Source organism: Maylandia zebra, linkage group LG7, assembly GCF_041146795.1.
Source record: "Maylandia zebra isolate NMK-2024a linkage group LG7, Mzebra_GT3a, whole genome shotgun sequence".
Lineage (NCBI taxonomy): Eukaryota > Metazoa > Chordata > Actinopteri > Cichliformes > Cichlidae > Maylandia > Maylandia zebra.
The window spans coordinates 15,440,444-15,462,713 of record NC_135173.1 but is presented as its reverse complement, the minus strand read 5'-3'; the positions used below and the strand labels follow the sequence as shown (position 1 = coordinate 15,462,713).

General features: G+C 40.3%; 3 protein-coding genes across 5 annotated transcripts; 1 reads left to right on the top strand and 2 right to left on the bottom strand.

The window, feature by feature from the left end:
* The first annotated feature begins 106 nt into the window (after nucleotides 1-106).
* Nucleotides 107-5,081, top strand: best1 (bestrophin 1). Its single transcript, XM_004552985.3, has 10 exons — nucleotides 107-219; nucleotides 361-648; nucleotides 1,446-1,540; nucleotides 1,621-1,854; nucleotides 2,065-2,219; nucleotides 2,302-2,379; nucleotides 2,632-2,784; nucleotides 3,133-3,213; nucleotides 3,300-3,451; nucleotides 3,560-5,081. The coding sequence occupies exons 2-10, from the start codon at nucleotides 497-499 to the stop codon at nucleotides 4,623-4,625; spliced, it is 2,166 nt and encodes a 721-aa protein (XP_004553042.1). The 5' UTR covers nucleotides 107-219; nucleotides 361-496; the 3' UTR covers nucleotides 4,626-5,081.
* A 7-nt stretch (nucleotides 5,082-5,088) lies between these two features.
* On the bottom strand, nucleotides 5,089-8,721 carry fth1b (ferritin, heavy polypeptide 1b). Of its 2 annotated transcripts, none has more exons than XM_004552986.4 (5): nucleotides 8,557-8,721; nucleotides 7,379-7,482; nucleotides 7,111-7,257; nucleotides 6,766-6,891; nucleotides 5,089-6,672 (listed from the first exon to the last, which is right to left on the bottom strand). In XM_004552986.4, the coding sequence occupies exons 1-5, from the start codon at nucleotides 8,618-8,620 to the stop codon at nucleotides 6,514-6,516; spliced, it is 600 nt and encodes a 199-aa protein (XP_004553043.1). In that variant the 5' UTR covers nucleotides 8,621-8,721; the 3' UTR covers nucleotides 5,089-6,513. The 2 variants fall into 2 exon arrangements, with proteins under 2 accessions (XP_004553043.1, XP_004553044.1); XM_004552987.5 differs by lacking the exon at nucleotides 8,557-8,721 and adding an exon at nucleotides 7,917-8,531.
* A 1,182-nt stretch (nucleotides 8,722-9,903) lies between these two features.
* incenp (inner centromere protein) lies at nucleotides 9,904-22,053 on the bottom strand. 2 transcript variants are annotated; one of them, XM_004552988.2, is made up of 20 exons: nucleotides 21,890-22,053; nucleotides 19,293-19,438; nucleotides 19,092-19,202; nucleotides 18,370-19,001; nucleotides 18,228-18,282; nucleotides 17,374-17,477; nucleotides 17,237-17,273; nucleotides 16,979-17,066; nucleotides 16,747-16,887; nucleotides 16,414-16,431; nucleotides 15,445-15,554; nucleotides 15,248-15,368; nucleotides 15,042-15,149; nucleotides 14,793-14,932; nucleotides 13,941-14,061; nucleotides 12,955-13,053; nucleotides 12,690-12,725; nucleotides 12,408-12,470; nucleotides 12,164-12,320; nucleotides 9,904-10,304 (listed from the first exon to the last, which is right to left on the bottom strand). In XM_004552988.2, exons 2-20 carry the CDS (start codon nucleotides 19,427-19,429, stop codon nucleotides 10,132-10,134), a joined length of 2,451 nt encoding a protein of 816 aa, XP_004553045.2. In that variant the 5' UTR covers nucleotides 19,430-19,438; nucleotides 21,890-22,053; the 3' UTR covers nucleotides 9,904-10,131. The 2 variants fall into 2 exon arrangements, with proteins under 2 accessions (XP_004553045.2, XP_004553046.2); XM_004552989.2 differs by lacking the exon at nucleotides 16,414-16,431.
* Between the last annotated feature and the right edge of the window lie 217 nt (nucleotides 22,054-22,270).

The following is a 22,270-nucleotide window of genomic DNA, read 5'->3' as shown; positions in this document are numbered from 1 at the left end:
GGGTTCTCTGCTGCCCTCAGATTTGCTCAGATTAACAGGAGCTGGCCTCACAATGCAGCTTTGTTGGAGAAACAGATTAACACATCAAGTGACCGGAGGTGTAGGAGGCCCTCGCTCGCTTTTTCTTTCCTGCTTTGCTTTCTCCAACATTATCCCTGAACGCTGCCACCGCACATCTTGAACCGCAGAGAGCATGATGGCCATTTTCGTTTTCTTTAAGTAAGTCTGCGCATATCACCTCTCTCACAACCTTGAAATCCGAATCGCATCACATTTCAAGGTGTCTTTTTCCAATCAGATTAAATGAGGACCACAAATCAACCCATCTGAGCTGCTTGGTTTACCTCTCTGTCCTTTCAGATCTGTCACCACACTGGTCTTAAGGGGCTGATCGCCGAACCTGAGCTCAGACGAAGCACGGAGGACAACACCACGCTGGTTTCCTTCATGTCAGGCCTCAGTCAGCCAGCACGTTGGCCAACAAGCAGCAGCAGCGATGACAGTGACGTACTCCCGCCGAGTTGCTGATGCGGGTTTGGGGACCTTTTTTCACCTTCTCCTGCGATGGAAGGGCAGCATCTACAAACTGCTCTACAGGGAGCTTATCATCTTCACTCTGCTCTACTACTTCTTCAGTGTTGTTTACAGGTAGGAAAGTCACATTACAGCAGCACGAGTTTTGCTCTCATAATGACATTTTTCTGTTTTTAAGAGAGAGTTAACTGTTTTGGTCCCAAAACTGGGAATTATGAGTCATCTTTTAGGCCTCAGTTGGATTAGGAACATAATTAACTTTAAATGTAATTTTACTTTAAAGCTTCAAAAAAACAAACAAACAAAAAAAAACTAGCACTCATAAATTAATTAGACTACCACTCCAATGTAAGGTTTATGTCCCTTATGCTCTATATTTAACAGTATTGGTAATAACTAAAATCAGTTTCTGTAATGGTTTATGGCTCTTTAAACAAAGTGATATTTGTATTGCTAAAATATGATTGTTGTTGTTAAGCAGAAAGAAAAATATTGTAAAGCACATTATTATTATTAACTTACATTCCTGAAAAAAGAGTTTAGATTTAGTGGTCAGATGTTGTGTTTTCTTGTTTTTATCACAGATGGTGTAATAAATCACTGTACATGCTTTCCTCTCCTTTTTATTGTGCCATTCAGTGTTATCTACAAAAATGAAAATTCACAAACATCTCAAAAGTTCATTCTTATTATGAGTAGATGGTTGCGTGTCTGTTTGAGTAGCACCCTGCTACATAACGGCATCTGTGACCCTTTTACAGCTCTTAAAATAGCTTTAAGTGTTCTGCGAGATGTATTTCACAAGGCAGGTATTAACAAAAGTAACAACCCTTCTGACTTTGGCAAGTAAAAGAGTCACTTTGCTGTTTTAACAGAGCTCGCGTCAGTGCTTTTGATATTTCCCTCACCAGGTTTGTGTTAAACGATGATCAGAAGAGGCTGTTTGAAAAGTTGTCGATATACTGCGACCGCTACGCAGAGCTCATCCCTGTGTCATTTGTGTTGGGTGAGTTGTGGCTCACTAACCCTAACCCTTTTAAGTCAGGAGGGCATCACTGAAAGTTTCACTTCATTTATCTTAACCAGGTTTCTATGTGACTTTGGTCGTGTCCCGTTGGTGGGGACAGTTTGAGAATGTACCCTGGCCAGACCGTTTGGCAGCATTAGTCGGAGGTCACGTTCGAGGAGCTGACGAAACATCCCGGCTGACCCGCAGGACACTTATGAGGTACGCCAACCTCTCTGGTGTGCTCATCTACCGCTCCGTCAGCACAGCAGTCTACAAGAGGTTTCCAACCATGGAGCATTTGGTGCAGGCAGGTGGGTCGTTTGCTGTTATTAGTCTTGCCTCTTTAAAACATAGCATGCTGTGCAGAAGCTGCACAGCATTCAGACCCAATGTCTTCTTCTCATGTGGCTGAACTGATGAGAAGATTATGAGGCGAGCTCTGGCTGTTCACCAGGACTATGCGTGCAGGAACACGCACCTTTTGGCTGCTTTCATCAACACGTTGTGTTTTTCCATCTCAGGTTTGATGACATCAGAAGAGCTGAGGCACTTGGAGGATTTGCCCTCCCCTCATAATAAGTTCTGGGTGCCCTGCATGTGGTTTGTCAGCCTGGCTCTGAGAGCACGGACTGAGGGTCGCATCAACAACGACGTGGCGCTCACTGCTCTCCTCACTGTAGGTGCCCGTGTGCAAACCAAAGCCTCACAGCCTGCAAATATTTTCTGGTTTTGCATGACTTTTACTGTTTTCTGTTTAGGAGTTGAATAGCTTACGGGCGAAGTGTATGAAGCTGTACGGCTATGACTGGATCAGCCTGCCTCTTGTCTATACTCAGGTTTTTGTTTATATTGCATTCAGCACTGAAATCAAAAAGTAGCCGATAGCAGTAATATTAGGTACTAAAAATATAATGGTTTTCTTGCAATAATCATCATATACCTTAAATCGTTAACCCTCCCTAATCCAGATGCATTTGATCGGCAATAAAAGCCATAACTCAAGATAAACTGTTTCTCTAGGATGGTGTAAAACAATCCTAATTAAAGGCATATAATCAGTTAATGCTCTGACTTTTTTTTTTAATTAGGTGGCAACAGTTGCAGTCTACAGCTTCTTCCTAGCGTGTCTGATCGGTCGTCAGTTCTTGGATCCAACTCAGGGATACCCTGGTCATGAAATGGATTTCTACCTCCCTATTTTTACCCTGTTGCAGTTTTTCTTCTATGTTGGATGGCTGAAGGTGAGGGACCACTGATTGATCATGTCTGTGGTTCTTAAAGTTGAGGCCTTCCGCCACAAAAAGAAAGGAATTTGCTACTGGACAGTTCATCCCATTGAGCACTAAAGATGTGCAGAACAAGACTTGGAAAACATTTTTCTTTAATTGAACAGATGAAACATCCCCAACTTTGACAAAAACAGCTGGTCAACAAATGAAATAACCACTTGTGTTGAAAAAATAAATATAAACAAGAACTAAAAAGGAGGATTACTAACATCTAAACTCTGGATTATGCTGATTGCTGACTTTGACTTGTTAATTTGTCCACTGAGTTTCATTGAGGTAGTGTGTTTGTTTTGGTCTCAGGTGGCTGAACAACTCATAAATCCATTCGGTGAAGATGATGATGACTTTGAAACCAACTGGCTTGTGGACCGCAATTTGCAGGTGTGAATCTAAACCAAACTATTTGCTAACTGATCCTAGACAGCGAGTGTATTGTTTGAGTCAATGTGGTTTTCACTGTGTCCCAGGTCTCATTGTTATCTGTGGATGAGATGTACGATAGCCTGCCTCTGGTTGAGAGGGATATGTACTGGAATGAGTCGGAACCTCAGCCGCCCTACACTACTGCCAGCGCTGAACACCGCAAACCCTCCTTCATGGGCTCAGCGCTGGATATCAGGTTTAATGATTCTTTCTTTCTTTCTTTCTTTCTTTCTTTCTTTCTTTCTTTTTCTTTCTTCTTAATAAACTTGCTGAACATATGTCAAACCTTCTGTTTGGTCTTCAGTGTTCCTAAGGAGGAGATGGAGTTCCAGTCCAATCTGGAGCAGATCAAAGAAAATGAGGAAGCCAACTACTCCACTCCTCTGCTTGGAGGGCTTGGTCGTCTTCTCGGTGTCCACTCCCCAAACTTCCCTCGCTCCTCCCGGGTGTCACTTCTCCGCCGTCGCCCTGGAGCTCCACTAAGCCGCTTTCCCCTTTACTTGCACACAGAGGCACCTTTGACTCAAGGTCAAGCCTGCCAGGAGGGAGATCCTGACTACGCCTTTTCCACCACACCCTTGTACGAAAGACCAGGTTTCTATAGCTGCCCACAAACCCCAATTCACTGCATTCCTCCTGCGGTGCCCCGTCCTCGACCTGCTAGGAGAACCCAAAATGACTTGGATCACAGCTGCAGTTCTCTAGCCCCTCCAACTGTGGGCTCCCAGATGCTGCCTCCCGACACCCCTAACCACATCCCCCCTCCGCCATCCTCTGCTTTCCCCTGGCTGAGTGAGGATGGGGATACGCAGAGTGCACCTACCTTCTCCTTCCCCGACCCTCCACCTGAACTCTGCCCAATATCTAAACTCAGACTGGGACACGGCCTGCTATCTCGCCGCCCTCCCCCTCCTCGCCTCACCCTGGACACCCTACCATCTGCTGACATTCAGCCTGGACCAGCAAGTGGCCGGGCTGCGGGAGGCGGAGGAGAAAGGGTGTTCTCGTTCACTCCGCCCTCTCGCACAACGGCAGCAAATCCCGGTAATCCCAACAGCAGCTCTAGCAGCATTAATGTAACAAGCACCAACAGCGCAGGCACGACGGGAAGTCTTTGCAACGGCACAGGTCACGGTAATTTTAGTAACCATGGGAACTTCAGCGGCAACATGAGGGCAAGCAACGGGGGCACCAACGGTGGGTTGAGCAATAACATGAACACAGTTTCCACTTCAGCGCCATCGCAGCAAGAAACCAATCAGCAAAACTCGCCCAACGATTCAGGAATCTCACTCGCCGAAGGAGACCTGCTGGGCGTTCTGGTGGATGGTGGGGTGAACAAGGCAGCAGGAGGGAGGGAGCAGGACTAAGAAAAGAAGGTGTGACTCACTGTTTTTTTTTTAAGCACATGTGCCAAATATCTCACAAAAACAGGCACTGGACTGTATCAGCTGGAGCCACTAAAAATTATTTACTTTCCAATGAACTCTCACAGAAGAATTAACCTACTTGTAATATTTTTTAAAAAAGGACCTTATGAGATTTGACCCTCAGTGCATTATGGAAAAATACTTTCCAGTTTCATCAGTGGCAGCCAAAATGTGTATATTCTTCATCTGTGGTAGTCTTTGCATCAGTGTCTTTATTAATAAATATTATATATTATTCTTCTTTTGACACTATTAAAGTTTTTTTCCAAATAAAATGAAAAACTTTAATTTATTTGTACATTACAACTTTATTGTTTTATTTTACAAGCATACTGAATCTACAATTTGACTTAACATCTGCAGAAGGAAGCAATCAGTCCAAATAAAATACAATGAGAAAACATTTTCACAGGTCTCACTGCTTATGCATGTTAATGTTTATTTAACTGTCAAAAATAAAACAAGCTGAAAGATTTTATGAGACATTAAAAAAATGACAAAAATGTACAATGTTATTCATAATTATGGATGGTAGAGCTAGCTTGTCTGCTCCAATGGACCTGGCATGTTAAAAAATGGTGTATATTTGAGAGATAGGGAATTGTATTCTTAGCTCTGAACTATCAGTGTTCTGTTTCAAGTATGCTTCCTTCAGGATTTGATAGATGGGCAAGTGGCTTTTTCCACCATTAAAAGTGCATTTAGCTGCAATTTCAGCTTTCTGAGCTATCTCATCGCACTGCCCTACATCATGCTCTTGAGGTGGCTCGTCTGTTTAAGTCAGATGTAGTGAAAGTGGAGTTTCATTGATTGGACAAAGCAGAAGGCGTCTCACAGTGAGATACAGAGCTCAGTTTTCAGAGAACTAGAGTTGTGCTAGTAACCAAAGGTTTCTTAAAATAAAGACAAATGGAAAACAACACACACACACACACACACACACACACACACACACACACACACACGCTATAAAATAATAAATATAATTAAATTAACCAGTGTTTTAGTATTGTTACATATTGTAACAAGAATATATTGGAGTGGTCTATAAACATGGTTCTTGGCTTTTATGTGTGGATGGTGGTTAAACTATGAGAAATATTCTGTGAAAAAAAGAAAAAGAATAAAATAACTGAATAGGCCAGAAAAACCTTATTGCGAATAATACCGTGGTAGCTTTATCAGTACACAGAAGCCTGGGGCTTCAGCTGGACAAAATACCTCAGCCTGAGTGTGTAATTTTTGGGAGGTGTAGCTTAATGCCAACATGGTGCCACACTACCTGAAGAGGAGCTTGAAAAGCCAAAAAATGCACCAAGATGGTTGGACTTAAGTGCTAAATAAGAGCTAATGAAGTGATGACACACATGGTAGGTCCAACTCTGTCCAAAGTGCCTTTACCTTACTTTACAGTCACAAAATTTTAAACACCACTGGTATAACAGATAACAAAGCAGAATTTCTCTTTGCTTTTTAAATTCTCAAACAAAAAAGGTTGATTAACAATTTTTCAATGCATGTAATTTAAATTATTGCAGCCTAAAACGTTTCAGTGCCACGGTCCAATCTTCCTAAACCTGACATGTAAGGAAACCTGAATGCATAACTAGCATGATTTAAAGGCCTGCTTAGTCTTTTTTTTTTTTTTTTTTTTTTTTTACACACTACACGTAGTATGAGGTGAGGGTTACACAACTCCAGTCTGCGCTACAGCCTCTGCTAACAGCTAATGAACACAAATAAAGCAGCATTCTTTTAGAACATATGCAGTATATACTGTATTTGGCAGACATGCAGCAGAATTACCCATGATCACATGTGCCTCAATTTAACTGCCCTCTTCAGCCATGGTGTGTTTCTCAAAGAGGTACTCAGCCATGCCGCTCTGAGGGGCTCCCATCCGGCGTAGGTTTGAGGTCCAGTCGGCGAGCTGTTTGATGGATTTTACCTGCTCGTCCAGAAAATGTGTTTCTATGAAGTCGCACATCTGCGGGGGACGGAAAAAGACAATATGCTGCATCTTACTAGATAGTCATATCCGAACAGCGGAGACTGTACATCCTCCACGCCTGCTTCTTACATGAGGGTCATTGTGTTCAGTGGCCATTTTCTGCAGGTCCAGCAGGGATTGGTTTACATTTTTCTCCAGCTGCAGGGCACACTCCAAGGCCTCCACGCCACTCCCCCACTCATCTCTATCCGGTTTCTAACGCATTAATATTTCAAGAAGATTCAGCACCGATCAGATTCATGTAAAATTATTCATATTAAAGCAACCTGAAGCACTGCAGTCCATCCATTTTTATAATTAAAAAACATTGTAAAGCCTTGATGAATAAAAAGACTGTTTTGTTTTTTAATATAAAAAGACATGAATTTGGCTTTTTTTTTTTTTTAACTCATTAGCGAAAATATCCTTACATACCCTGATGTCTTGCAGAAATATTTTGCCTCCCCGCTTGTTCTGGAAGGTCATCAGCTTCTCTGCATGCACAACCTCTTCTTTGGACTGATTGTGAAAAAACTTTGCAAAATTTGGCAAGCATTTATCATCCCTTTCAAAATAATATGCCTAAAAGTCAGGAGAGTAAACAAAAATAAACAAACAAAAAGATTAAAACACTCTTTTTAATGCCTTTGAAATAACACAGGGCTGTGATACATAACACCACTGACTCAGAAACATTTCTTACCATAGAGAGATAAACATAAGAGGCATACAGCTCCAGGTTTATCTGTCTATTAATGGCAGCCTCGCAGTCATGGTGGAAGTTTTGACGGATCTGAGAAGTCATTTCTGGAAAGATCATAACAATAACTAAATGCTGATCAAATGTAAGGCTGTTCATAACTGGAGAAGCAGATTATTCAGGCAGTTAATTGCAGTATGTTGCATTTTAAAAAAGTATCTAGCCATCAATACTGAGACACTGAGAATTTACACTTCACGTGTTTGTTTGCCTGCATCAAACTAAACACAACTACTTTTAAAACATCTGAAAAATGTCCCTACATATAAATAATCGAGTGGACACTACAACGTCATCTGTATTCACATTAATCCAGACAAATGACCTTGGGACTAAAAAAGGCAAACACCAGAGCAGCTGTTGGTCAAAGTTAATAGTAAAGTAGCAGACAACTTCTGTCTTAAATTTGCACCTAGTTAATACAGAATCCGTGTTTCGTGACACTGAACTTGTGATAAGACGAGACACAAACATTGTTTACCTGCACACGCAAAGAAACCACAGCGTTCAAGCCTGCAGCTACTGCCAAATAACGGGCTACCACCCGCGTTGTTTTATTTGTTGTTCTTGTTGGCCGTGGTGTACCTGCGTATACTAAGCATTACGGTAAGTGCTGCTTTTAACATAAAAGCTGCCTCTCGGTGTCTCCCGCACAATAACAGTCTGGTGTTGAATTGAAATATTAAAACTCTTAATCGATCTCGTTACACGCAAGTCACTAAGTTTGAAGGGAGTATATATATATATCCCAATTCCCCAGAAGCGCTTTTATCGTTAAGGTATTTCTTACACTACCGTAATGCTTAGTATAAATACATGAAAAACAACGCTGGTTGCTTGCGTGACCCAAGTGGAGGCTGGCTTAACAGCTATGAGGAACGTTAGGTTATGGCAGTGGCATGAATAAGGCCAACTTGGTGGCTAAATTATATCAAAATTTAAGCTTCGTGCACCTTGCAGGCATCGAAGCCCACGCTAACTGAACAACAGTTGCGTTGCCAAATATATTCAGCGCAGCTAATCGCTGCTAGCAACCAAATCTTAGTCAGCTGATCTCACAAACAACAGGACAGGTTGCACATTTAAACCCAGCTGCGGAGGAAGCGGTTATATAAACCAACCTTCTTCGACGATTTCACACGTTTCGCTAAACTTATCGCTGATAGTTGCGCTTGCTTGCGACATTAAATTTCCAACTAAGGACTTAACTCGCCGTTTTGCCGACGCGCAAACGCACTTAGGTGACTGCAACGCTGTTGACGTTAGCCGTTAAAGGTGCGGAATGGACACGTTAAAATTAAAAGCTTTTGTGGCTATGTGGACAGCACACAAACCAGTGTGCCAGCGGCTGCATTAGTCTGAAATTATGTTTAATCATTGTGCATTGTTTTTTTTTATGTTTAAATTAAAGACTGACACATTCCCCAAAAATTAAACACTGAAGATTCAAACTATGAAAATATTCATAACAAAAACAAGTAAATCTTGTAGATCTTGGGACCTGTCTTGTCTTTCATGCATTGCGTATTCCGTAGACCAAAGGTAAAACACTACAATGGAAACTGGTACATATTTAATGCCGCCTTTTAATTTCGATTTCTTTTATTATGCTGTCTGACAGAGATGTCAGTCTAATTTTACAGAATCTCCCCGCTCTCTCTCAGGATAAAAACATTTATTTACAGTTCATTCTTGTAATGTTAATATAAGAAAAAGAAATGCAATTGCAACAGGACGTCTGTTTTTTCTACGCGATGAAGAAAATTGCTTTTGTAGTAAATAAATGAAATCTGTCAGCATGACTCTTTAGGCTTAAATTCTAAGAAATAAACATTTAAAAGCATTCAAGTTTATAGCTACTGTTCTTTATCAGGAGCTACAAAGACAAAAAGTCCAAAATGTAGGCCTTCCTTTACATTTACCAAAGCTGTCCAGTGGGTCCAATACTGGGCTCAAGACCTGTCTGACACCCATTTTAGGGATCAGTAAACCCGAATAAAGAGCATCTGAACTTTATAATAATAAATGCAGAGAATTCTCGGTTGTAGCCTGAAACTAAACGAAATTAAAAACCCAGATTTTAAACCAATTACAAAGTCTATAACTGAGAGGCTGCATGTGTGATCTAGATCGATGTAACTTAAGTCAAGCTAAACCTTACTTTAGTGAAATAAACGCACCAAATTTAAAATTTTCCCCAGCCGTGGTGCCAAAACTATTAAGTAGCTATTCTGGAACACACAGCAGACTTCTTAGCAGAGGATTTCCCTGAGCTTTAAGCTTTACAACCAGCTTTCAACACAGTGCTGCATTTTGAACTAAAAGTCATGACAACTGCTGAGTGACAAAATCCTTTTACAGCACATACCTCTAATAGAGAAAGTTTGACATACCAGATTGAAGAAAACAACCATAAATATTATAAAAGAGATTCTGCTTTACTGTCCAGCAAAAACCAACCATCACCGTTGTTATTCAGTTAACCTGCTTTTAATTTACAAGCCAAAACAAAACAATTACATCTCTAAAAGCTAAACAAACCACAGATACAAAAACCTACTGAGACAAAGATGTGAAACACAAACATACATTTAAAAAGAATATTCAGAAAAACAAAAAAAATGACTTTATTTGAAACAGATTTTCAGAATTTTAACTATACAGCAGTTTAATACATCTGTATGAGTGTACAGATGTTACTTTCCAGCTGGAGGCGAGTGCCACACTGCAGAGCTGGTACGTTTAAAATATCTGGGCTTGCTCTTGTAAAAGATGTTTTCTAGTCGTGGTGACTCGATTGCTCCAAAGAAAGAGTCCAAATCAGGAGGGTTGAAGTATTGCTTCATTATTATCTGCTGCAGATTGGGACCTGGAAGAGAGAGAGAGAACACAAACAGGTCTGTTTAGGGGCTTTAAATAGCATGCAATATCCACAAACACATGTGGGTTTAGCTCAGTTTGGTAGGGGTGTAAAATTGTGACGTAGAGACCAGAACTGTGATACAAATGTCTGAAATATCTTATCATGGTTCAAGTTTCCTGTAGTGTCATACCTAGGATTCTTCATCCCAAGTTAAAGTGTGCTAATATCAAGGGAGCCATTACATTTCAAGTTCAGTCAGGAAATGAAGTTATATTTGTGATCAAGTAATCAGTTGTCCAACAGATCTCAGCAGATTTCTGCCTCTCCCTATTGAAGAGACTTCTTCCTCTCCACTGGTGCCAACAAATACGTTTGGTTTTTTTTGTTTTGTTTTTGTGGTTAGTATTTATTCGTTTGTGCTCTGCCCAACTGGGAATGAAATGCTTGGACCAGCTGGCTGTTCAGGGTGCAGAACACATGAAAACATGGACGTTACAGAGTGCCCTCTGGTGGCCAAACTATACAATCTTAACCACTGTAAATGTTCACATTGCACATGTGCAGGTATGGCCAAAATCTCATATCCCAATAACAATATACAGGGCTGTAGACTAACTTTTTGCCATGGGCGTAACTTTAAAAAGTTAGGCGTACCGGCACACAGCCGACAGCGCTGTAAACAACGGTAGACTGGTGGGTAATAAGCGAATGAATAATACAGAAAACAGATTGGAGACGGGAAACTGAAAGTACAGAGAGAGAGCGAGAGAGAAGCAAAATTCATGACGACATTGATCAAATGTGAAGCACAGTTTGCTGCTTCTTTTGCAGCTCAGAATCAGCGCAAACACAGAGCGGACCCGACGCAGAATCGCCGAGCTCCGACAGCGTGTCCGTCTGCGGGCCGTCGGCTGAGAAAGACAAAGCTGATTCTGATGCGTCGGGTCTGTGTTACGTCTTTGTGTGGAATCCGTGTACCTGCTCTCATTTGCTGTTTGGTTGTTGTTGAAATTGTTTTGCCAGGGAAAAAAAAACTCAGTTATATTTAAAAGTCGATTCAGGATTTAATGAATCGATATCGCTTTATTCAAGCTACTCACCTCTCTCTTCCACCTGCACTTTCAACTGGACCACAGCCAATCAGAGAGGTCCCGCCCCTTACTATCTCTGATTGGTTTAGTCCACGATAGGGGCATAATGTGTGTCTGTTGCTGACCACAGGGAAGGTTGCAGAATTTTATTATTTTTTTGCTACCCGAACAGTTGGTCGCACAGGTGCAACCAAATACTTTTTTTTTTTTTTTTTTTAGTCGCACCACTGAAAAATTTGGTCGCATTTGCGACCAAATTGGTCGCACTCTAGAGCCCTGATATACATCACAAAATAGTGGCTTTCTAAATTCTGTGAATCTCGGGCACCTCAACTTGTCTCAGATTTTCAAAGCAGGGTCTTAAAAAAAAAACCATCATGGTGCTGGGCCATTTCATTTCACCAGCAATTCCCTAAATTTAGGCTCAGAGTTTCAGCCTAAATTTAGGGGGAAAAGAAAGAAAACCCCAAACGCCAGACATGGTGGAGAGAAAAAAATAAATAAATAAATAAATAAATAAATTCTCAGTCTTCCTGAGGCAAACAAATTCAGGCTTGGTGACCCAGATAGAGGAGAGTTAGAGTTAGTTCATGGAGGTTACAATATTTCTTTGACTGGAGCTGTGTAGTAGCAGTAGTAGGACTCCATGGTGAATTTTGAGCTTAGTATGAATCCACCGTAACAATTTGAGACAATCAATTATAACTGAGCTGGATTAACGTGTAACACATAAGCACTTCAGGTATACTGAAGAGTTAAGAGATCATTAAATACCTTCTGCCCAGGATGGAATAGGCTTCCTTGGTGCAGACTCGTCATCAGTAGAGTCATCACTGTTTTGGTCCATCCCATAGTCTTCTGAATTTTTGGACAAAATCAAAGGTTTATCTCCACCCTTTGGCGTGATGGCATATGACTGTGGCGAGGAGTGCTGCAGAAAGAGGAGGGAAAAAAATAATTTAGTCTTTGTTTAGAATAAATATACGTGTGTTAAAAATACATAAAAACAATCACATACCTCAATATCAACAGTCACGTTGAGATCACCACCTTTTCCTACAGGTGTGCTCATTACTGAGCGCTGAACAGTTCAAGAAAATTGGGAAATTACACGTTAATTTACACCCTTTGAAACATTTATTATAAATGTTTGCTACTGAGAAACTAAATTAAATGCTAATCTATTACCTTTGTCATGGACACACACGTAATCATTTTCACATGCTTAAGGCTTCAGATGAAGAGACATGGTATAATGAATATAATCTAATGTAAAAAGTATAATATCTATTGTTATTACCTCAATATCCACAGTCACATTTAGGTTAGCAGCAGTCTGTATTGCATGGGGAGAGGGAGAAGGAAATTTAATAAGGTTTAGGAAAAAAACAAAAAACAAAAAAAACACACCCTTAAAAGCGGTTTCATTTGAAATATTTTTGTTGACTATATGATCTCAAATAACAGAACGCATAGAAACACAGGAAATGTTTCTGTAGTTTGGGTTTGCTCCCCAGTTTGCACCTATGTTAAGATGTCTCGATGAACTGAAGGTTTTGCTGTACCTGTGTTTTAGCAGCCTCTTGAGCAGCAGCGTCCCTCTGCTTAGCAGCTTCCAGCTCTTTAGCAGCTTTCTCTTTTGCTGCCAGCCTTTGCTGCTCCTCCTAGTGGAAGAAAAACCAGACAGCTGAGCAGCTGCAGTCACAAACAGCTGCTGACAGACGTCCTCATACATTAAGTTAATGAGATTACCACGTGTTGAGTTTTTATGAGAAGAGAAAACTTTCCGAGTCATTTCCTGAAAGAGTCCTGCTAATTAACATCTGCTGAAGTGGATCCCCATCAAACACCGTGAACGAGAAGCTCTAGCATAGACAGTGGAGAACCTGCTGCAGTCTTTACATACCTCACTGACCATGACATCAAATGCAAGAAAGCCACAGACTTGCATGTTTCTGCCACACTGATTATGTGTGTGCACTTTCACCGTTCAGTACTTTAGGACTAAACATTGAAGCAAATCTGATTTCCTTTGCTCTGCTAAATTGAAAGTACCTGAAGTAATTTTCTCTGCCACATACAAAAATGAGCTGAAATACTGAAGCCACTGACAAGTGAACTGTGATGCTGCATCACATTTCTTTGCTGGGAAAGCACCCAGCAATAACACATATTGGTACATACACCACAGAGAAAAAACAAACACCACCACAGGTTCACATTAGGACCAATACCTTATAGTTTGGGCCAATTAAAATGGTGCTTGTAATATGCATCATCAGGGATTGTAACATCTAGTCCTTTTATTTAATAATGCTGCTAATATTATTATTATTAATAATAATAATAACAACAACAACGCACAGACTCACATCTTTAATTTCAGGGTATTCACACCCATGTTTCCTAATCATCTGAATCAAGTTCTATTTTTTGTTTTTAAATATCAAGCCCAAACATGGGGAATTCCACTCACTTTTTATTTCTCTTATTAGGAGTAACTATTGCGAGTGCTCAAACATCAAGTTTTGTTTAAAATTCCGTTTCTTACCAGTTTTCTTTTTTCCTCGAGTGCCTTCCTTTTCTCCTCGAGTTCCCTCATCTCTTTCTCTCTCGCTGCTCTCTCAACTTCACGCTGCAGAGCAAGAGCTTTTTCTTTCTCCACTCGCTGTCTGCAAGCACAAACATCACATCAACTTTAAAAACAAAATCCAAAAACAAAACCTGGAGTGAAATCACATCCTTTTCTTACAGGCTTTAACAATCTTTGTTTGTCATTTCAGGTAATTAACACTTTAGGTATGTTAGGTATGGTGTTTTGTATATACACTACTCCTCCACATCACTGATCACAGTTTCCTGTTAACTGTTTCCATCTGTGAGGGACAGAGAGTAATAAAGGACAATTTATGGATGTTTGGAAAGTGAGAAATTTATTAATCATTTGAAATTCACATTGTTTAAGTCCTACTTTGCAGAGCAAAAAGTTTCCAGTGCAGCAGGATGATATCAGAGCCACCACAGCTCTTAGCACTAAAGTTAACAATAGCCTTTTAAGCTAAACATCTGGAGTTATATTTGTAACGGTGACTGTTAATGTTAACAACTGTGGATATATTTTATCTGATAAGCCCAAGTAACAGGTGTCCTTAAATTGGCAGCGGGGTCATTTATAATATGGAGCAGACTGGTTGTATAGCCAAACAAGAGAAAAGACCCCGGTCCTTTCTTTTTTTGGGGATACATTTTCAGTTTAAGAGGAAAAAACCGTTACAGTTAGTGGATTCTTAGAAAAGCCAATCAAAACCTAACAGTACTAATATATGCTCTTGTTTAATCAGGACCACATATTATTCTTCTGCATTCCTGTATACTGTGAGAAGTATTGAAATCATCATATGACCTTTCCGCAGCAGCTTGCCGTTCCCTCTCCAGCTCCCTTTCCCTCTCGCGTTCTTGCTCCCTCTTCAGCTCGAGAGCTTTACGAGCCTCTTCCTCAGCTTTCTTCTTGGCCAGCAACTCTTGCTGTCGCTTTTCTTCCTCCTGATTTAACAAACAAACAAACAAACATGCATGCAGTATAAGAAAATATAGTGCCTTTAACCCTCTGCACAAGAGCTGTAGTGCCAATACTCCACAAAAAGCAAATAACCTGCTGAATCTTCTTCTTTCTGGCCTCCTCTTCCATTTTCCTCTTCTGTTCTAGCTCCTCTTGACGCTTCAGGGCCGCTTTCTTCTTGGCCTTCTCCTCCGCCACGCGCTGCATGAATGTGTAGAATGGGAAAGACCGAGCAAATGTGAGTTGGTTTCTTTTAAAGCGGAATATACAGATTCAGGCCCAACAGAGCTGTTGCATACCTTATCATTTTTCTCATCAAGCTGAGCCATTTTTTGCTCAATCTTCTTCTTCTTCTCTTCCTCCCTCTGCTCCTCTTTTACTTTGGCCTCAACGACTCTTCTTAACCTCTCATCCCTCTTCCTAGAAGACGATGTTAGAAGTTAATTAAAAGAAATTTAAGTTGTGCCTTTGATTCTGAAATATGTGCATGGTTAACCTTTTAAGTTCCTCCTGTTTCCTCTTCTTATCCTCTTCCATTTTCCTCATCCTTTCCTCCTCTTGCTCCTGCTTCTTTTTAAGTGCTTCAAGTTTGTTACGCTCTTTTGTCTGAGAATATAGAACAAAGAGGTTACAAATTAAGTAGATTTGCAAATAAAAACCTCATCCTGTCACAAAGAAATATGATCAAGATGCTATAAGGTGAAAAGGTGGCAAACAATCATAAAATTTAAAAAAAAAAAAAAAAAAAAAAAAAGGGGGGGGGAGAAGGCCCCCTACAAAAATACAGCAAAAGTCCATCCAAAATGCCAGTTTCATGGTCTCTAAAAGGTTCAGTTAAATCAAATGTGCAGATTAAAATAAGGAAACTATGCATTAAGAAGGCCATGAGGGAAAAACCACCAAGTGCACAAACACAGCACTGTACAAATCCCAAAAGTAACTGTGCGATATACTTCCCCAGTTTTATCTTAATCCACAAACAGGTCAATCACATTCAAAAGAAAATAAATAAAAAGCTTAGGTTAAGATGGATTTCTACTTTATGATGAAATAATGTCTCAAAGACAACACTGAGATTACCAAAGCTATTTAAAGTGATTTGATTTCTGTTAGCTTACAACATGACAAACAAAGACCATTAGTGACCCGTGAGATCAGGCTGATGAAATGTTTACAGAGCAGCCCCTTCCACACACGGCCGCTGTGAAACAAATGCATTTGATAAGCTTCAGGTTGTTTACATGCAGGTCGATCTCATGCCCATAGAAAGTGCAGCGCAGAGTCCACCTTTACATTTAGTACTTGACTTTTTATTTAAAAACACCCAAATGTCATGCCAGTGGGAAAGAGGCTTGGATGGGGAAAGTGCTAAATGAGTACAAGTTTAATCAAGTCACACAACGGGAATATTAAACACCAGCAATGCCCAAAAACAAAGTGCTTCGATGTTTGACATTACACTTACCACTATGCTAGTGTTGAACTGAGGAGAGGAGAAAGCACATCCAAATAAGGTCCGCATAATTCATACCAGACCACAAATATGACCCACAACATTTATGAAGTGTGTTTTTTTGTTTTTATTTGTCCCCCCACATTTTAAGCTCCCATAAGTTTCTCAAATACATACAAGATTTAGGTTTATGGGATGCTCACTGATGAAAGGACCTTTTCACATTAGTCAGATTAAAAGTGACTGAATGCAACTTTAAATTCACTGCAACACTGACTATACCGAGCATGTGGAGAGAAGCTGGTACATATTAAATAATGCTACCTTGCAGCGTGTGAAGCCTACCTTAGGATCAATCCTCAGAGGAGTGTTGTGTTTGATGAAGGACTTGATCACTGCGGTCCGGCCGACTGAATTCGGAGTCATCATCAGCATCTGATTCTTTTGGACGGTGTGCAGAAAAGACTTCATGTGGGGTTTGATTGCCTGTTCATCCAGAGCAAACAGAAAGTGTCAAACCTTAAGAAATCCACTTAAAACATGAAAATGTCCATCAACCATATTAAGAGCTTCTTACACTTTGACTTTTCTTGGGAGGAGAGCACCTCTTTGTCGGACTTTCATCTATAGTATCAGGTGCTTTACGCTTAGTGCTGCGACTTGACCTTTAAAAAAAAATTTTTAATTAATTAATTAATAAAAAACAAACAAAAACAAACAAACAAACAAACAAAAAAACCCACACAACACAGGTAGCAATAAATAAATAAAAACACAATTCATTTAGTTTTTCCTGTAAATGTGCTCTTTATCACAGCAGTCATATAGCACCCACCTCCGAACTGGCAGCAAATTCAGCTTCTCAGTGATAACTGAAAGAAAACAATGTTTTCAGTGCAAATAAGTCTCAAATGAAATGACATTTAGACTTAAAAAAAAAATATATATTGTATTTGTTAATAGTTTCCATACTTGCTCGGTTAGGAGTCATCTCACTGATAAACAATGATGGGGGCGCCAGTTTGGGTGAGTTTGCAGCCACGGAACGAGTGATGCGCACGAGACGTGTTGTTGCTCTGTACACAACCACAGTGGATTTTTAAAAACGAATAAGATGTGATTGAAGTGCAGACTTTCAGCTTTAATGCAGGGGGTTTAACAAAGATTTTACTTTAACTGCTTGGGAATTACAGCTTTTTAGTTTTCACTTTTAGTTTTGCAGCATTAGGCTGAGTCTGAGCACAGCCCTGTACATGTCACAGTTCATCCTGCTACTTCATCAATAAACACATCAAAAAATGACCTGGTTCCACTGGCAGACATTAGGCCCATGAGATAACACTACCTCCACCATGTCTGACAGATAATATGGTATGCTTCAGTTTGGTTTCCCTCTTTCTCCATACTTTCTACTTCTCATCATTCTGGTACAAGTTTATCTTGTTTCTACTTGTACAAAGAATTTCTTTCCAGACCTGAGCCAGCTCATTTAGATGATTTCTGGCAAAGTCTAATGTGGGCTTCCTGTTCTTGAGCATAATTTGTAGTTTGCATCTTGTACCAACTTTGTGCATTTACATTCATGAAGGCATCTGTTGATCACAGAACGTGACAATGAGATGTCTACCACCCTCAGCTGCATGAGCCCTAAAGTTAAATCCAACATCACTCCTAGGTTTCGTGCTTATTGGCTTTGGGTAAAGATTTAGTTTAAGGATCAGTAGATTCAAGAAGACCATTCAGAACTTTTTTTTTTTTTTTTTAAAGCTCTGTTACAAAACCATATCATTACGATTCCCATATCCTTTTTTTAAAATAACACTCACACTTCCTGGTTTTCCCTCTCCATTTCCTCCTCCTCCTCCTCCACGCAAGAGTCATCTACAATAATAAAAAGTCAAACATTTCAAACAGCCCTTTAATAATTGGGAAATTAAGTAATTATAAGCAAACTAGTCCTTTTCTTACCACTAACTTTGGTGCTACATGTGGAGTTACCCGCACGAGTAGCTTTCCTCTTAAGCATGGAGCGGCGCGAGGCACGGCGGACAGATTCCTGAGTCATACTGTGCCGCAGGCCAGCCAGAGAGTGACGTAGCTTCAGGGAGCACTGCACAGAGCTTCGCCTTGAGGTTTGAGCAGATTCAGCTATTGCAATCTTAGCAGCTGTACGAGGAGAGGGCTCAGGCTCTTTTGCAAGCTCAGCAGACAAGCGGTCTGCATGAGAGATGCTGACAACGGCTTCAGGTAAGGGAATCTTAAGAGACTCAGGAGGTGTGGCGTTGCCAACTGTGTCATTTGGTTTGACTTTAGCATCATTCACCTCCTTATTTTCAACCACCTCCTCCTCCTCCTCCTCCTCCTCCAGCATCTGCGTTTTGTTTTGCACTTCTTCAGCTTTATCGCTGTCATGAGGTGACTGGCTCTCATCATCTACCACCTCAGGCTTTGTCTGTTTGTTTCTGCGAGTGGTGCGTTTGGACTGTCCAGTGCTGCTGGTGTCAGAGGTGGAGACCTCAGAAATGGGATCCTCTTTAGCAGTGAATTGCAGTGATTTAACAGAAGAGCCACGAAGGTTACTGCGCCTTCCCTTTGAGTATCTAAGCAGGAAAGGATAACGTAAGAGTTACAAAAAAGGTACAGCACGCTTCAGACTGCCTTCACTAAAACCAGGAACTGATAAAACAAACCTTTGCTTTCCTTGATTTTCTTCTTGGCGACCCAAAGACACACGCTTCCTGCGACTGTTTTTCTTCTGTGACGGCGTTTTTGGCATCAACTCTGGTTCAGCATTAAAATCTCTGAAACAAAGAAAAGAAAGCACTCCATTAGAGAAAAATTAAACACATCTATAGAGTAGAGCTACATAGAAGAACATATTTATAGCCTACCTTGAGAACATGCGATTGGCTTCTTGTTGTATCTCCTCAAGCCAAACCATGTGGACATTATCGATTTCATCGATGATGTCTTGTGCTTTGCCACCTAACATCTGCGTGAGGGATAGCACTGATAGTACAGGGTTCATGGTGACGACCTGAGGCACAAAAAGCCGACAGTTCTGAGATCACAAGAATAGTTAAGACCCAATTTACAGGGGTATTAAAAAAAAAAAAGACTCATTTTTATCTTTTTTAGTGCCAAAATCAGCAGGGCTCTCCTAAAAATATGTCTTTTCTTTAAGTGAGGTTAAATTGATATGGGGGAAAAATGTAATGTACTGAAGCTTCAGTACATTATTATCAAAGAGAGGAAAATGCAATTTTTCCAAATCATGCTTATGTACAGTCACCTCCCAAACACCAGTTTTGAACTGGGGGGGAAATTGAAAACCTTTAGTTTTTGCTATGATCTTGCTTTCTTTTTCCCTTGCAGTGGAGCCCCTTCTCCCCTCTCCAAGATTATGGATCAGCTGTTAAGAGTCACCTTAGTTTCAAGCAGCCCCACACGGAGCATCAACTACAGTTTAGCTGAGAAAATAATTACTAATCTTAAAATTTTACCCATACCCTTTAAAGCATTAAATCACCTTATTCAAGGACTTATGAAGCCCTAATGCAGCTGGGGAATCTACTTAGTTCATTGAATGGGGCACCATCAGCGTTTGAAATGTCCTTTTCAAAATAGCTTATTAAAAATGTTTCATATGCAGCAATGTTTGGTTTTTTTAAATCCTTCTCATTGTCTCAATATTTTTTGCATTTCTTTTCTTTGTTCTTGTTTGTAGTGTTTTTGTTTTGATTTTTTTAAATCAGTTTTAGGACGACATATTTAATTCCTTTATATGACACACCAATAAATAAAATGCACCAATATTATAATAAATGTCAATCGGTGAAAAATGGCTGGTCTGAGTATTTCAATAAACTGCAGATCTACTGAGATCTCCTAACATAGAAAGAAGAACAGAATAGCCTGAAAAAGAGAAATTATCTAGTGAGTGGCAGGTCTCTAGGTGACAATGCCTTGTTGATGCCAGAGGTTAGAAGAGGCTAGCCAGACTAGTTCAAGGTGATGGGAAGGCAAAGGTAACTCAAATAAACACTCATTACAATTACGACATGGGAAAAAAATAAATAAATACAAAAACAAACCAAAAAAAAAAAAAAAGAAAAAAAAATTTCTCAATGCCCAACTCATTCAGTGTTAAAGCAGATGCCGTACAACATCAGAAGACTACAGGGGGCCATTCCTGTCAGTTACAAAGAGGAAACAGAGGTGACACTTTCCACTGGATCACCACAAGTGGACAAAAGAAGACTGGAAAACCATTGCCTGATCAGATAAGTCAACAATTTCTGCTGCAACATTTGGATGATACAGTCAGAATCTTGTGAAAACAACTTGGAAGCACAAATCCATTGATGGTTCAGGCTGGTGAGGATATGGGGGATATTTTCTCGCCACACTTCACCCCGTTACCAGTTGCTTACAATTTCCATGCTTTTAAGGTCACAGTGTACTCCTCTTCTGACAGTGGTCACAAAGCTAAATTCATCTTAAACTTGTTTCTTGCACATGAGAGTGAGTTCACTGCACTCAAACGGCCAAACAAGCAACAGATCTCAAACCTGTAGAGCATCTTAGTGATGTTGCTGAAGAGGAAATTCACATCATGGATCTGCAGCACCTGTGTTATGCTTTGAAGTCAGTGTGGACCAAGCTCTCTCAGCAATGTTTACAGCATCTTGTTGAATCTATGCTATAAAAAAAATTAAGGCAGCTCTGGGGGCAAACGTGGGTCCATCCCAGTACTAGCAAGATGTACCTAACAAAGTGGCCACTGAATGTAAGTATTACACGGGTAATATCCGAACCAAATGTGCTTAAAAAGAAACCCCGGAGTTCCTTTAAAAGGATTAACGCACTAACCATTTTTTCATCTCAATAACCAATATCTATCTATCTATCGTTCCTGTTAAAAAACTGTTTTATAGAATAAAACGTTTTACAATAAGACTTTAACCTTTGGACAGCTGTGCAAAGAATACAAGTAATATTAGACTAACTAATGTGTGGGATTTCCTGATAACGTATACTAAACTTGAACAGTGCAGTTTTCCACTTCCGCGACTACACTATATGACAATTAAGGTCGGTGGGTATTTAACAGTGTTGTCGACCAAGAGATTTGTTTTTAATATCTTATTGCAAACCTGGCATGTTGAGATACCATAAAAATAGCATCATTACATGAGCTAAATATTCCAAAAGCACTGAATAATGTATTGAAGTGAACAAAATTAACAACGTTTTCAAATGAACAAGCTAGGTTAGCTAACACAAGACACTTAAGACAGTGCACGCATATTATTTTAAATACTACTGTAAGACTGTTGCAACAGTAATTTTAAGACACATCCGCATAATATAACACATCTTTATCGCGTTTTACTGATAGCTGCTCTGCCGTGTCCTAAAAGTACCACGTTTGCCAGCTAACGTTGATGACCTTAGCTAACATTGTCTATAATGTCAAAATATTTACCTTTGATGTTCACTTTTCTGACGGCTCGTTCTTTTAAAAAGCTACATCAATTGTATACTTGCGTAAAAGACAAATTTGCTAAAACGAGGAGCTTCCCACTTTAATGAATACCCAAGAAGACAACAACGACCCTACAAACTGTCCCGCTGAAACCGTTTATAACTTGTTCAAACCTCTCCAGCCAATCATGAAGCGCTGTGTCCCCGGGAGGCGTTCGATTTGTGGATTGGAATATTTGGATGGGCGGAGCTCACCCCGGTCAGAATAGCTGGGGATGAGGCGGAGTGCCGAAATTCGTGACACGAGAACTCAAATCGTGCGAACCCGAGCAGACGTTCAAGGCGGAGTTACTGCGCTGCCCAGATTTAAATGGACCAATCG

Bases quoted from the DNA above. Each gene is read 5' to 3' on its own strand.
- best1 (XM_004552985.3), top strand. From the start codon at position 497: ATGACAGTGACGTACTCCCGCCGAGTTGCTGATGCGGGTTTGGGGACC. The intron at 649-1,445 runs GTAGGAAAGTCA...TTCCCTCACCAG, and splicing joins TTCTTCAGTGTTGTTTACAG to GTTTGTGTTAAACGATGATC. The intron at 1,855-2,064 runs GTGGGTCGTTTG...TTTCCATCTCAG, and splicing joins GGAGCATTTGGTGCAGGCAG to GTTTGATGACATCAGAAGAG.
- fth1b (XM_004552986.4), bottom strand. From the start codon at position 8,620: ATGTCGCAAGCAAGCGCAACTATCAGCGATAAGTTTAGCGAAACGTGT. The intron at 7,483-8,556 runs GTTGGTTTATAT...TGATCTTTCCAG, and splicing joins GTGTGAAATCGTCGAAGAAG to AAATGACTTCTCAGATCCGT. The intron at 6,673-6,765 runs GTAAGAAGCAGG...CGTCCCCCGCAG, and splicing joins CTGAACACAATGACCCTCAT to ATGTGCGACTTCATAGAAAC.
- incenp (XM_004552988.2), bottom strand. From the start codon at position 19,429: ATGAACCCTGTACTATCAGTGCTATCCCTCACGCAGATGTTAGGTGGC. The intron at 17,478-18,227 runs GTGAGTGTTATT...GGTTGTGTACAG, and splicing joins GAGAGGGAAAACCAGGAAGT to AGCAACAACACGTCTCGTGC. The intron at 15,369-15,444 runs GTTAACCATGCA...ATCGTCTTCTAG, and splicing joins AAACAGGAGGAACTTAAAAG to GAAGAGGGATGAGAGGTTAA.